General features: G+C 33.1%; 2 protein-coding genes across 2 annotated transcripts in view; both read left to right on the forward strand.

Annotated features, from left to right (window-relative positions):
• The first annotated feature begins 303 nt into the window (after nucleotides 1-303).
• LOC106667763 (adenylate cyclase type 10-like) lies at nucleotides 304-10709 on the forward strand. Its single transcript, XM_014395907.2, has 29 exons — nucleotides 304-656; nucleotides 3137-3275; nucleotides 3336-3473; nucleotides 3528-3665; nucleotides 3723-3934; nucleotides 4023-4095; nucleotides 4178-4261; nucleotides 4331-4413; nucleotides 4471-4607; nucleotides 4666-4862; nucleotides 4917-5148; nucleotides 5219-5465; nucleotides 5534-5716; nucleotides 5801-6069; nucleotides 6127-6295; nucleotides 6351-6432; nucleotides 6620-6760; nucleotides 6813-6959; nucleotides 7021-7323; nucleotides 7877-8026; nucleotides 8091-8330; nucleotides 8387-8592; nucleotides 8832-9085; nucleotides 9146-9266; nucleotides 9546-9814; nucleotides 9874-10110; nucleotides 10169-10322; nucleotides 10391-10580; nucleotides 10639-10709. Exons 1-29 carry the CDS (start codon nucleotides 462-464, stop codon nucleotides 10707-10709), a joined length of 5061 nt encoding a protein of 1686 aa, XP_014251393.1. The 5' UTR covers nucleotides 304-461.
• A 4225-nt stretch (nucleotides 10710-14934) lies between these two features.
• Nucleotides 14935-15756, forward strand: part of LOC106667844 (BRCA1-associated RING domain protein 1-like) — a 29305-nt gene continuing 28483 nt past the window's right edge. The window contains exons 1-2 of the mRNA XM_014396058.2: nucleotides 14935-15058; nucleotides 15127-15388. The gene's annotated coding sequence lies outside the window, so the exon portion shown is untranslated. The remainder of the gene's footprint in view (nucleotides 15059-15126; nucleotides 15389-15756) is intronic.

Below are 15756 nucleotides of genomic sequence, written 5' to 3' on the forward strand. Positions count from 1 at the left end.
TATAAAACAACTGTTTTGCAGTATATACTATTTTGAATATACATCAATGACTTATAAAATAAATAGAATTTAGAAATTCAGCAATCTTATAAAGTAAGAAAATTTTTCAACTCTAGTCAACTTGTAATTGAAATTAATTAAAAATGTCTACATGCTAACTTATTCTTAAATATAATAATACTTAAAAGGTTTGTTAAGCTTTATTAGTCCAGTAAGTACATATAAATAGCCAGTAAGCAACACATATGAATTTCTACTGTTCCAGGCCTTTATAATTAACAATAGTAACATTAAATAATATAAATAATTTAAAAAAATACATCTGAGAAACCAACAGACCATTTTTATTGTTATGTTACTTGTTAAAATATAAAGATTGTGTATTATTTGTTGACACTTGTTAATTTGCCATTCAGTCATTTCCCGATCAAATTGACCAGAGATAGACCAGGAATCCAAAAATGTTCCCGAACATGACATACATCCCGTTCGGAGTGCGCAGCTCTTTCCAGGCGGTGCTGTGGAGGCGTAACTGCCTCACTAAAGACTCCATATTAAAAACGGGCGAAGAGGGCGAAGCGGATGACCTGGACCTTCTCAACTGGACGGCCCACATATTCTCCCAGTCGATTGCAGTCGATGACACCTGGGACAATGTATGGTTTATTGAATGGATTTTAAAATACTCTATGTTTAATTTACCTTATTTTCTTGTATTTAATTGGGCGAGAGCTACATTTCAGTTTTAAAAGAACGGCCCGCATCTTTTTTGTACACTTATTTTCTTTTAAACCTCCGTGTCAAAAATAACTGTAGAAAACACAAAAACAAATGAATATGAGTGATTAAATTGTTTAATTTTACTAAACTGTGTGACATATGTTTAAAAAACTCCAAATCTGGTTTACAAATCTTTTTTTAATTATGAACAAAACTTTCTCATATTTCCCGGCTAATAAAATAATTTTAACTCATTATTAAAGTACACTTTGAGCCCTGAAGATGATCTCAATAAAGATCGAAACGTTGGCACGATAAAAATTTTTTTTTCTAAAATCTACGTCACACCTCATGATCTCCAAATACTCATTATTAAACTTGAACAATTGTTTCATGGACAAAAAAATTGTTTTGTTTTTATTTTTATGCCTATTTTTGCTTATTGGTCCTGATGTTTGTATATAATGAAAAAAAGTGAATTTTACATTAAGATTTTTAGTACTTACCTGGAGTAAGTACATTAGTACATTAGTAATTCTCTTTCCAAAATGGTGGCACTGCATCTCGGCTAAATATTCTGGTGAAAAGATTTTGGAGTTAGGGGTATTAGCTAAAATGTGATTGGCTTTAGCTATATTAGAGTGAAAACAATGGGTGTTTCTTAAAAATTACTAAAAAAGTTTTTGGACTAGCAGTAATATTTAAAAAAAGCTTGATATTAGTTGTCTTAGCTAAAAAGAATTTTATATTAGTTTAAACTAGAAATATTAGTTTAAAGGAGTTGGCAGTTAGCTGTAATCTCCAACGAGCTCGGTGCTTTTTTTATATTAGCTATAAAGGGCTAGAAGTAAGCTATTTTAGCTCAAAACAACTTTCAGTAGACTATTTTATGTAAAAAGCAATTATCAGTATTAGCTGAAAAATTCATGCTTTGATATAATAAGTATCTTTAAAAAAGCTTGGATTAGTTGCATTCTTAAAAACAAAATCTTGGCATTTAATATTTTAGCTAAGTTAGCTACTTTTGTTTTCTAGCACTATTAGCTAAAACAAGATTGGAATAAGATGTGTGCTGTAAACTCATTTGTTCAGCATCATCAGTGGTGTATTCAACCTGGCACAGTGACTTAGATGCATGAAAGAAATGAACCACCCAACTTGCCAAAGAAACCCATTGAACCAAATTAAGCACACTGTACACAATTTTCAGTTGGGAACTATAGTCTAGCAGTTCCTAAGAAATCCCGTGTGCCTGAAAAAAGAATCGCAAGTGAGTGCTGCATCACCTTTTGTGAGTCTGCCAACTGGTTCCATTCTTTCTATCCCCTCATGAATTATCACATCAGAGTAACTTTACAAATCCGTTGATGTAAATATTTTATAAATTTGTGCCTTTTATACATTAAAAACTACCCAGTTTACAGCGAGGCTTGAAATTTTTTGTATTATTACACTTATATATACATTAGATAATAAATTCATAGTACACATCCTATACTAAATAATTTAATTAATTAATTAAAACAAGGAACCCAGAACATGAAATAAATAATTTTATACATTAAGTAAATAATTACAATAACAAACTCATACAACAAAACTAATGTCTTTATCACAGTAGAATGTCACATCTTTTAAAAATAAATATATCACTTTATAGATGTCCACATTTCCAATTGAAAGCTAGCATTCCCAGCAAAATATTCGCTCAAAAGTTTTCAGTGTACACAGCTTGTCAAAAAAATTTTATATTGCCTCTTTGTATTCTGGGCAGACAAAATGATATGCGTTATGTTTTCTGGATCATCGCACGTCTTGTAGTTTGTAGTAGCTGATGGCTAATTTTATGTATGAGTGCACATCAAATGCAGTGGTTTGAACGAATCGGGGATATCAAAGCAAAAAATTCTTTTATGCCACTAATTCCAGAGAATCGTGGTTTGATCCTATTTCTGGGAATATGGATTTATATGGCAAACCTGCAGTTCTCTGTGTGTACCATGTGTTCTATTCTTGCATCAACTATTTGCTTAAAGAGGCGTTTTGGGTCCACCTTCGGCAGTGTGATGTTGTGATATTCTCCAAATTGAATTTTTCTTTTATTTTTCAGAAATTTTTTAGCCATTTTATGACTCTCATAGCTCTTAAGTTCAGTTTTATTTCACCAATATCTAAAAGCTTTTTTTAAAAATTTTATTTGTTTTTGTAATTTTTTTGGCCAATATAGTAAGTGACCAGGGGTTATACATTTTTATAAATCAGACCATTTGGATAGATGGCTTATGCCATTGTCAAAAAACCAACTGTAATATGTCTAACTAAATAAGATGTTTTTTTGTTTTGAAGAATAAAGAAGATTTATTCATTCATTCAAACTAGACTTTTTTTTTTAAAGAGTTACTGTTTTTTATGATAGATGATTGGACGCAGTTATTTGTCGGTCAAGCAGATTGGCGCAGTTGGCACATTTTTACCAAATGAGTTAATTAATCTAATTGATAGAAAAAGAAAGTATACGACATTCATTGGAGCACTCATGTTTGCGGACATATCTGGTACATATAAAACTTTTTTTTTTGTTTTTTATGTTTAATTTTTTATTTTATGCATGACAGGATTCACAACTTTATGCGAAACTTATGCCAAGTACGGCCCTGAGGGAGCATTTAGATTGACAGCCATGCTAAACAGTTACATCGGTGCTATGGTCGACCTGATTTATTCGTTTGGAGGTGATCTGCTTAAATTCGCAGGTATTTCACTAAAAATTTACTATTGTTCGCAAGTTAAATTGATTTATATTACAGGAGATGCATTCTTGGCATCGTGGCATGTTAATTTGAATCAGTTTATTTCATACAAGGTCCATGAAGCAATATCATGTGCCATGCACATTCAATATTCCCTTGGCACTTATCTAACTGACGTTGGAGTTATGCTAAAAGGTAACATTGACAATTTTATGCCTTTCAATTGCATTTAATGCAAAAAAAAACTTCCAGTCAAGATTGCAGTGTCGGCTGGGAATTTTGTGTTCAGCACAGTAGGTGATGAGATAAACAGCAGTTATATTATTTTTGGATTTCCTGTCCTTGAGGCGAAAAAGGCAGAAAGCATAGCTGACTCTGGTGACACTATTGTTGCACCTTCGGCTTGGAAATTTGTGAGCAAGCGGGATTATGCTTGTGAACATTTACCTGAAGGCTATAAAAAGGCAATTATTGAATTGAACTTTCAATTAAATTCACGATTAAACGTGTTGTTGTAAATTATTACATTTACACTTTTGCTGTTGTTTGTAGGTGAAAAGAATTTTGTACGATCCAAGAGTATTGGCAAGAAAGGTTTTTGACTTTGATTCAAGACAACTTGTTGGTAAATTATTTTCTACACAGAAATCTAAATTCTCAATTTTCAACAATTAAATTTCTTCTTTTTATTTATTTTTTATTTTAAGAAATCAATATAAAAAATGAGACTTTACGAATACTAACGGAAAAGACGGATTTATGTTCGAGCAAAATGAGCTTTGAAGAGAACAGTAAGTCTTAACTATTAGAAAATAATTTAATCTTTTTTTATAGTTAACAATTTTTTTTTAAAATTGCAGTTAGGGAGAATCTTTTTGAACCATCTATGAGAAATATAAGCGAATCTTTAAGACCATTTGTTATTGCGCCAGTCATGCAACAAGTAATATTGATTTTAATCTTATTATTCAGACATTACTAATTTTATTTTATGGACTAGATTGATGCCAATTCTTCATTTGAGTACCTAACAGAAATGCGGCAGGTCACAATTATGTTTATTACATTTAAGGTCAACACTTTCCTTGAATCTCTTGTCGTTAAAATGACTGATTTGGCTTATTGTACAATATCAAAGTATGGTTTTCAACATTGACCAAGCCTTATATTTAATTTTTAATTAATACATTTTAAGGATCGTTAAGAGCAAACTCGGTCTCGTGAATAAAGTCTGCTTGTTTGACAAGGATATCATGTTTTTGGTGATTTTTGGCATGAAAGGCTTCAAGGAGAAAGACGAGGCTTTAAGATGTCTAAGATGCGCATATCAAATCTTGACTACATTGAACCAAGAGGAGCTGATTGTAAATCTATCTATCGGAGTGACAATTGGTATAAATTTATTTTGAAACTTTAGATATCAAATATTTATTTATTATATTTTAGGGACGACTTATTGTGGTGTGGTTGGCCATCCATTTAGAAAAGAATACACTGTCATCGGAGGAGCTGTGAATAAAGCTGCTAGGCTTATGTGTGTGTTTCGCGAGGTCATTTCTTGTGACCATTCAGTTGTTTTGAATTCGAGGCTTCCACTTGCCTATTTCTCAAGGCTTCCGCCAAAATTTTTGAAAGGGATCGGCCAAGTGACAAACATTTTCAAATACGAAGAAGTTGGGTATGTTTAATTTAAAAATTAAAATTTAAAAAAAAAATTGATTTTGTTGACTTTTCAATTTTCTTCGTAGACTTGATGCTAGTAAAATCCCACCGTTGCTCGGCAGGAGTGACATTTTGAAAAAATTCAAAGACATACTCAGGAGAAAATCATCGTACAAAGGCATAATCGTAATGGGAGACCCGAGGTGCGGGAAGACTCGCGTTTTGAGCGAGTTTGTAGAAATAGCAGACGAAATGGGCTGGCGGTCCATTTGGGTCTCAGTCCACTCCACGCTTAGATATGGCATATGCCTTTTACATAAATTATTCGCAAATGTATATACTCTTCTACTAGCTTCATGCACATTAATATTAATTTTAATTAAAAAATATATGTAATTCAGATGTTGGGCAGGACAGTAAAAGAAAGGATGGCTTCTCTTATTAAAATATACATGCAAGATGAAAATTTTGAATATCTATATGTCCTTAATGACATATTTGATGTCAATTTTGCATTTCCTGCTGTCGTTAAAACTCCACAACATGTCACACCTTTATTCTTATTCAGAAGAACGATAAAACTTGTGAGTTCTGTGTTAGAACTTAAAACTTATTCAAATTAAAAATAAAATTAATAAGTTAGCTGAATATGTTTTTTAATATGTTAGACTGCTGTGAATACAGTAATAATAGTCGATGATGCTCATGGCCTTGATAAAGATTCTTGGGTAACATTTATTGATGTTATTAACAACCCAAAATATGTGATAGTAATGTCGATACCGAGCGCATGGGACCACAAGAACAAGTCAGTCCAGACAGCACTTTTGAATGAAAAGGTGATCATGTTCTACCTGGACAATCTCAATATATCACATATACCAGCTTTGGTATGCCAGATGATGAACGTAGAAGCCGTTCCGAGGAAACTGATCAAGTATGTATAATTATTTGATACCATTTGAGCAAATTTTTACCAATTTTTGTTTGTCAGAGTTCTCATAAAACTCTCAAAAGGGAATCCAGGCTGGGTGCAAACGTTTTTACTATCGTACATCGAGGTCGGCATCATTGTAATTAGACTATCCGATCTTAGCTATTTGAGCAATGCTGTGTATATAATTCCCGAGAAAAAGTATATTACTAGAGAAGTCACTTTGAAGGTAGCTTCTTCTCAATTTTTGAAACAAACCAGCCTCTATTTAAATTAATTTATAGGACCAAAGTGAGGAAGTCTTAGTACCTGTGTGTAAAATAGTAAAAGTTCTGGATGAAAATGCACTACCTGCTACCTTTGATGGTGAATGCAATTTTAAGTTAAAAACCTAAGTTAAAAATGTTAAAATAATAACAGTAAATGATTTTGATTTTCACAAATTTTAAAATGGTACAATGAATTAAAATTCAAGATTTTTAGGACAACCATAAAGATATTTAAAAACAGAGAATTTTATTTATGCAGTTCTCTGAGAAATTTATTTTTCTAGACGTAATAATGAGCATGTTTGATCGGCTTTCTTCTTTTGAACAACTCCTCTTGAAATGCGCTTCCATTCTTGGAAACAATTTTTCAAGAAATGACTTGATATCCGTCATGGGTCATCCTCCAGAGCAGCATATCGCTTCTGGTAATCCCATATGACAATAATAAAGACAGTCTTCTACATTAAATTTTTTCAGCAATTAAACGACTTTATCAGCTTCATGTCCTGGGCTGTTCTTCAGAAGAGACAGAAATGTCCATTTATGAATCCCGTTACCAAAGCAACGGTTCCTTTGAAGGAAGGAAAGAAGAAGTACTTTGTAGATGCAACATTCAAAATTTAGGTAAGTTAAAAATTCAATATTTAACTGTTTGAATTTTTATGTAACGTTTTTATGTCCTTAGACCTTCACGATCTTCCCGCGTTTGCCTACTGTAAACGCATCGGCTTCAAATTTAGAGTGTTCTGCAGCACAATATACGCGACGATTCCTATGAACCAGAAGATCGAATTTCACACAAGGGCCCTCAAGAGCATAAAGACGAGGAGCGAAAAGTGCGAATCATGCAAGGAAAATATGGAATGGGTACAAAAAGACGAGTTGTTCGATTCAGACATGGCCAGGAACTTGAGTGAAACGGATCCATATGGTCACAAGCAAGACAAGGACGCGCTACATATTGAAAGAAATTTAGGCTTGATCATTGGTTTGTACTAAATAGAAAACCATAATTTTTAACAAATGGTTAAACTTTTTGGTCTAATTTTTAAAGAAACTAATTTGAATTCTTTAGAACAATTAAAAATAAAAATGTTTAAACATTTTAAAAAGGCTAAACTTATAAACTGGCTCCATACTGTTGAGTTTCCTCCTTTGAAGCATTTCATCTGATTAATTCTTCATTTCAGTAGATTGTTTATCCTTTTATGTTATAAATTGAAATCCTCCACTGTTTATTATTTCTTATTTTGTCATTATATTGTATTAAATGTTTGTATGAGTTTATTTATTAGCATGATTGCATGGCATGAGAAAGTCTGTTAAATATTGACCTGTTTGGCTCTTGCTTAGGTTAGTTATGTAACAAAAGTAGGTGATTTCAAAAAATAAAATAAAACATCTATCAATTATTAACAATTTTGGTATTTTGAGAATCACATTTAACTTGGAAATAGTATTCTATAATAAATCTTAAATTTTTGTAAACGTTTTTGAAAGCACTGACTTAAATTTTTAACCTAAAATATATATTCTTTTAGCTGAAGCCCTTAAGAAGGTTTTTATGACAAGGTATAAGAAAAAGGATCAAAAGCTCTATGCAATAAAATTCCCACATATTATGAAATGTACGTGCTTCGCCATGTTTTCTGAGGGCTTCGAGCAACTAGTACATCATGCTCACATGGCCGGTAAGTGCACTTGGACAAATTTTCATATAACTAAGTCTAAATAAATTCTGTTTTCCTTTTTTAGAACTGAGCGTATTAGAGCTGAAATACTTAATCGCTTTCGCTGTAATTTCAATCAAGTACAGCAAATACGACAAAGCTGTACAACTGCTTAAGGATGCCGAGCAGGCTCACGACTTATGCTCGCAGATTTTAACCCAAGAGATTAACATCGTACGTGATAAAGCAGCCGCTGAGAAAAAAAAGAAAGGGATTCCTAAAGAGTACATGGAGTATAGCAAGAAACAAATCTGCACTCTATTAGGTTTGCAAATTTTTTTTTAGTTTTAAAAATATCCAGCCTTAATAATATTTTCTTAGGATTGGCTTATTTAAATCTTGGAAGACTGAACCATGCAATCCTACATTTAAGTGTAGTGAAGCCAAAAGCGTTCATATTGCCAGTATTTTTATTCAAACTGCTTGTTATCAACTGGCCAGAAATTACATTGACATACAGGCAGAAACTAAAAAGATACATGGACCTGATGGCCGAAGTGTACCTTGCAATGTCTAAAACAAGCTTGGTATTTATTTTATTATAAATTTTTTGCAAGATTTAATATTAAAATTGGGGGACTGCAGTGGTTGAGAGGTTAGGACGTCTGAAATAAGCTACAGTAGTGGTTCTGGGTTTGAATCCTAGCATAGCTCTTGGGTTTCAAATTGAGAACAATATTATAAAAAGTGTTGTAAAGTAGTTTGACGTTAAGCCCTCCTGTATGTCACGAATTTACTTTTTACTAATTTGTAAAAAAAATTTCAGCTTAAAAATGAACTTAGTCGTGCAATAAGCCTCGGCCATACGGCTAAAACGTACTCAAAAGTCGCCGAAAGCATACGTCTAAAAACTTCAACTATGTCAAATTATTTTGACCTTCTCATTTTAAAGGGCAATTTTGATAAGGCAATTAAATTGATCAAACCGACGCTCAAATCTTGCCTGAATATTTACAAAGGGGCTCACCTGACTGAATTGATATGCATGGGACAGATTTACACAGCGGTTTTTAAAATTAGGTAAAAAAAACCTTGTAAAGCTCGGATAATTTTTTTTAAGTAAGACTTTCCGCTTGTCAGATTTAGCCATGGCGACCTAATGCAAGCTATAGCACCGGGGCTGTTAGCACTTAAAATAAGCCAATGTGTAAATGCAATTGATGCTGAATTGTTTATTCTTGACAAACTGACATACTGCTTGGTAAGTATTAAATATTTTAAATATCTTGTATGGTAGACAAAAAAGTTAGGTTAATGTACTGGAGGTTAACTGAATACATAAAAGTTTCATTTTTTTAATATTAATATATTTTCAAAACTATGTGTAATATATTTATAAAAGTAAAGTTATATTTAAATTATTAAAAAAATGTGTCATCCTAATTACCTCTGAAAAATCCATTTTGTAAAATGAGAAAACATTGTTAATTAAATTTTTCTCTTTAGTTGGATATTTCTTTGAACTATAAAAATATTCCAGATCATGACAAAAAATTTCAAAAAGCTAGCAAGCATACTGTCCCCAAAAGTGTACACCGATGAAGAGCCCCATTCGTACAGGTATGTTTCGAAGATGAAGATGTACAACAAGTTGATCATTTTGACCTTCATGGAATCTGGCGTTTCATTTGCTCCTCCTGCCATATCCCTCTTTCTAATTAAAAAGTCCATAAACCGTAAGCACATCACAATAGACCACGAGCTGTCCCGTATATATTCGATATCCATATGGCTATGGCATCTGAGAAGGTACGCCTATCGTATGCGTAAACTGTCCGGACTTTTACAATTTCACCTATTCATTTCAGGAAAGAGTACGATCAAGCTATGGCTTGGATCGTCGAAGATTTCCTGGTAGATCTGTCTCATGAAAACTTATTAACAACTTTAAAACTTATACAATGCCAGCTACTCTGGCTTGTGTACAAAATGGACCTTTCTGATTATATTTCACCAAGAATGAAAAGGATCATAGACCATCTGAAAGAGCTTTTCAAATACATTTATAAAAAATGTAAAAAGTGCATACCTGTATTGCTCCCAAGGCATGTAAAATAACAGATCTTTTTTATGTACATAAAGATAAATTTATTTTGTATATAGGTATTACCACTTAAAAGCCTATTTCACAATTATAACATCAACTTCAGTTAAATCATCCAAAGTGGCAGTCCAGGGTCTATTGGACAAAGCCTTTAGATATGCAATTCTCCAAAATAATTTTCTGGAACAGCAATGGATAATACATTCAAGAGAGGTATTCTACACAATAAATCACCATCAAATAATAGGTTTTTCAAACCTGATTTTTTCAATTGTAACCAGGTATGGTTTTCACCCGACACCGTCTTGCAGCCTGAGTTTTGGATATACCAATCGGAAGAGTCAAATATAAGGAAGGACCTGCTCGACATTTATGAATGGCACTCCATCTTGTTTTCATTAAGATTGCCCAAAAGGATCGACGAGATGAAAAGACCTTCTAGAATATCAAAGCTTTCTCCAAGCTTAAAAGGCAACAATCTATTAATAATACAAGTGATTTTATATTTTAAATATCCATTCTGTCTTAGGATCTATGTCGCAAAGAAATTCACATAGAAGTACCATTTACATGGAGCAATCACCATTTAAGAATGACTGAAATAAACTTTTGTTTCTTTGTTAAAATATTAATTAACTATTAATTAATTTTTATTCTTAATATAACGAAATATAGCAACTGACAGCTTACTATAATTTACAAGGCTATATTCACTTAACCTGACACAATTTTTATAAATATGGATATATTGCTTGAAACATGATGATGGCTTCTTTAAAAATTCAATTTATTAATATTTTCATGCTGTGCTATGTTTGTTAAGGTCTGTGTGCTGACAGACCAAACCAGTGGGAATAGAATACCAGGACGATCAGAGATAACCAAATTAAATAAGTAATACAATTTCGAATAACTATAATATCCTAAATTGGTAAAAGAATTAGGCTTTCAATTATTGATAATTTTGTAGGTGCTGCGACTGTGAGTCTGTTCCCAAAGAGTTTTATGTCAAATAAGAGTTATGTGCAGAACAGCTGTAATATAACTTTAGGCAGGTAACTGGGTTTTGGTAAATAGGAAAAGTCTTGTAACAATACCCAATTTCACACACTGAGAAAATAGAGAAAATCAAATTTGTATTTTGTCTACACCAGGTTGACTTTGTGATTCGTCCTAATAAATATATTTTGGATGATATAGGGTTTATGTGCCACAGTGGCTGAGTGGTTAGGCCGTCTGACTCTTATTTCTCACTGGTTCTGGGATTGAATTCTGCCACTGTCCTTGGAATTTTAACCTGTAATAATATGTCAAAGGCATTTTAAATGGTTTGACCCATCTGCGTCACCCTACAGGTAGTTGGACATGCTCTTGTAAAAATTCCATTAATATATCATTTTAATTTGTCTAATATGAATAATCCTATTTGTCAGACATGTTTTGCTCTTTCCCCATATTCAGTGGTTATTTTTACATTTAAACATGATTAAGCAATAGGAAGAACCGAACTTCCAAGCATATTTATTTATTTATTTACGGATCGAAATCCACTATAAAAAAGACATTTTACAATAAAAAATATATGTAAAAATACAAATAATATATATAAAAAGAAAAAGGACATATATACATGGTAATAATATAAATGGTAAATATAAATGATAAATATAAAAATACAATTAAAGAGTAAAAACTGAACAACAAAAATGAAAGACAATTACTAACCAAATAAGGCAGAGAAAACAAAATAAAGCTGAAAGACAATTGAAAGTACAATAATTAGGTACATATTTAATGAAAATAATGCTCTTTGTAAATATATAATAAGACTAGAGTGCGAGAATTAGTTGAACCAGTAAATGAAATAAATTGTAATAATTTTGTACATATGAAATATAAAAGCATTCAACTAAGGCTGTAGGATAAGGTTTTTCATAGATTGCACAGAACTATTGAAGAAGTCAATGCTATTGCAGATTCATTAAATTCACTAATTTCGTGGTCCACTTGACCAATTAATACTTTACTGCTGCTCTACCGCTGCTTTTCCTCCTGAAAAATGGCAAAAGGAGGGAAAACTCATAAGGCGGGGTTAAGATGGGGAGTTAATGTCCGAGTGGATCGAGGTCACAATAGCTCAGGTGGTAGAACAGCGGCATATCTAGCCGAAGGTCGTGGGTTCGAATCCCTCTCGTGCCGTTAACCTTTTTTCATCTCAACTAAAAATTTTAATTAATGTAAGCTATTGCAGATGTTGTTACTCTTGATCATCATTCCGTGTAGAGGGGAAGAGAGCATGTAGTTAGAGCTTTGGAATTCAATATAAAATAATTTATAGGTTTTAAGAGAGTACGAAGGGACATGTAGCTGTAGTTGAGAGAGGAGATAAGGACTATCAATGAGATTGTTTAATAATTTAAATACAAAAACAATATCAAAGTAATCCCTTCTTAGTGCCAGTTCGAAAAGTTTAAATTCAGAGCGGATTCCAGGGTAGGCAGAATTCGGAGGAAGATTGAGTTTGTAGGAAAGTTTTTTTAAAAATTTGTTTTGTACAGATTGAAGAATTTTTTGATAATTTAGATAGAATGGGTTCCAAACAGGTGTAGCATATTCTAGTATGGGTTGTACAAAAGCTTTATAAAGATGGACAAAACATAGAGGATTTTTAAATTCATAGGTGTTCCGGATGATGAAACCTAGCATCTTCATAGATCTATTTTTTATTGAAGAAATATGTTCTTTAAACTTGAGCTTTTGATCAAAAAGTACACCAAGATCCTTTACGACCTCAACTCGCGTTAAAAGAGCATCATGGAGAGTATAGAGATAAATAAAAGGTTGTTTCTTATGAGAGAATGTAATTGTGTAGCATTTGGAAACATTAAGAGCAAGTTTGTTATTAGAGCACCAGGTTAGCACATTATTGATAGAATTTTGTAATTGTAAGCAATCGGAAGGAGAAGTGATTATGGAATAGATTTTCAGATCATCAGCAAATAATAAAAATTGAGCAGAAGGAAGAGCAAGATGGATATCATTAATAAATAAGAGAAACAAAACTGGTCCAAGATGAGACCCTTGCGGGACTCCCGAGGAAGCCGCAAAGGGACATGATTTAAATGATTTTATTTTGACTATTTGTTTTCTGTCGGAGAGAAAGCTGAATAACCAATTCAAGATAGTTCCGGTGAAACCATAATCCATTAGTTTCCTTAACAGTATTGTGTGATTTACTTTATCGAAAGCTTTAGAAAAATCAGTATACCCTGAGTCTACTTGGTGTCCAGAGTTTATTGCATCTAAGATGTAATTTTGACATGTGAGCAGGTTGTAACAGTTGATCTATTAGAGCAGAAACCATGTTCCTGAGGTATAATAAAAGATTTAATGTCAATTTTAAATTTATTACAAATAATAGAATCAAATATCTTGGAGAACATGGATTGAATAGATATTGGTCTGTAATTGAAAACATTAGATCTACGCCCAGCTTTATGTAGAGGAATGACAAAAGTGCTTTTCCAAGCATTGGGGAAAATACCTGATGAAAATATGAAGCAATAACTCTCCGAAATGGATATCACACTAACTTTTTAGTCTAGACCTCGCTTCTTCAGACTACCACATCTTACCAGCAATGACTTACTTCCTCAAAGGAAAAACATTATAGATACTTATATCAAAACTAATAAGTAGTTAGTGTACAAAACAAATTTTTAAAAAAACTTTCCTACAAACTCAATCTTCCTCTGAATTCTGTCACCCTGAAATCCGTTCTGAATTTAAACTTTTCGAACTGGCACGAAGAAGGGAACAATCTCGTTGATAGTCCTTATCTCCTCTCTCAACTACAGCTACATGTCCCTTCGTACTCTCTTAAAACCTATAAATTATTTTATATTGAATTCCAAAGCTCTAACTACATGCTCTCTTCCCCTCTACACGGAATGATCCTACCAGCTACTTATTACCTCATCCTAAGATCCTTTATTTCATTCTTGCAGATGTTCCACAGGACAACTTCCTCATTCCCTGCTTTAAACCTCTAACCTACCCATACAATCTCCTATCACCCTTACCTTGCCAATAATGCTGCAATTATTTCCACTGATAAAGCTCCCCTCACAGCTTCTCGTTATTCCTAAAATCAACGAAAACAAATAGTAGTCAATCTAAATAAGAAAATGTTACCACCAGCGTACTTCAACAATGTTCCCATCGCTGTTGCAAAACTACCTTGAACTCTACCTGGACAAATGACTGACATACCACTATAAATGACTTAAACGCATTGTAACATATTAACCTCAAAATTATTTTCATTTATGATTTCCATGGTTGACAACTTGCTGGAAAAAAATGATGCATTTATTACTGATTTAAATAACCTCAAATAAGGCACACACATGTACAGAGTTGGACCTATGATTTCTACTTCTCATTGTCCAATTCCGGCATTTGTAATTTACAATAGATTACTGGTCGAGAATCCCCCACCACGGGTGTTGGCAGTCCAGGGTGAGACCTTGGTCTTATCTGTTCAGCTGCCGAGATTGGGCTCCTGAGGCTGTCAACAGCTAGGTCATTTCATCCCCAACACAATCTTCTCTAAATCCATTCCACTCTTGTTCACCCTTAAATACATTATTTTCTTTTTACATACCATACTTTATATTCCTCCATCACCCTTCACATATGTAACTAACCTAATTGATGGTACATGAGGTACTCAATATTCCACACTAGGGGCACCAAATTATCATTAATATGTATAATAAAACCACCCTGAATTCCACTCTTCTATTAGGTGAGACATTAAGAAACATTTCTCTGCATGCCCGACACATATGTGGGCTTTGGCCCAAAATTAAGTGTCTAAGTGTTAACCTAACACCTATCGTTAATTATGTGAGGATGACCCTTCTTCTACGATCCAGGCACTCAAGGTACCTATCTAGAGCTTCTCTGCTGATTTAATTTTTCTTTTAATGATGTTTTTTTTATTGTGCTTTAGCAGGTGGCCGGATCACACTGGTTAAACCTATGTGACCAGGTGCACAGACAACCACCATATTGGCCGAGACACTCCTGCTCGTGATATCTATCCATCAAAAGCACAATGAGAGGACCAACAAAGAACCTGTCACGGACAGCAGTAACTGCATAGAATTTGGTTATATTACAATGCGGCCATGACCATGAAGTGACCCCTCACAATACACAGTGCACGCCACACCCTCATCTTAGACCCGTCTGTGAACATGAGTCGAAAACTGGTATTTATTAATATAATGGCTTCTATTATATTTTATACTAATGTTTAAATCTATATGTATCAAAATATTTATTAAACATTGGAATCCATAAGATTTTAGTTTGAAGGGATTGAATTTGATTAAAGTTGGAACCGTAGGAGTCCTGTAAAGTTCAAGTCCATATGCCTGAAAACCTTACAATGTAAAGTTTTCTTTTTGTTTATGTGAGCTTAGATCATATGTCGAGCTGTTGTTTTAACATTATAAACAATATGTTACAATGCGTTTAAGTCATTTATAGTGGTATGTCAGTCATTTGTCCAGGTAGAGTTCAAGGTAGTTTTGCAACAGCGATGGGAACATTGTTGAAGTACGCTGGTGGTAACGTT

This window comes from Cimex lectularius, unplaced genomic scaffold (assembly GCF_000648675.2).
Source record: "Cimex lectularius strain Harlan isolate CLEC.00 unplaced genomic scaffold, Clec_2.1 scaffold95, whole genome shotgun sequence".
Lineage (NCBI taxonomy): Eukaryota > Metazoa > Arthropoda > Insecta > Hemiptera > Cimicidae > Cimex > Cimex lectularius.

Coding starts and splice junctions, on each gene's coding strand:
- LOC106667763 (XM_014395907.2), top strand. CDS start 462: ATGTTCCCGAACATGACATACATCCCGTTCGGAGTGCGCAGCTCTTTC. Junction 4,262..4,330: donor AATGAGCTTTGAAGAGAACA/GTAAGTCTTAAC, acceptor TTAAAATTGCAG/TTAGGGAGAATCTTTTTGAA. Junction 6,761..6,812: donor AGAGCAGCATATCGCTTCTG/GTAATCCCATAT, acceptor AAATTTTTTCAG/CAATTAAACGACTTTATCAG.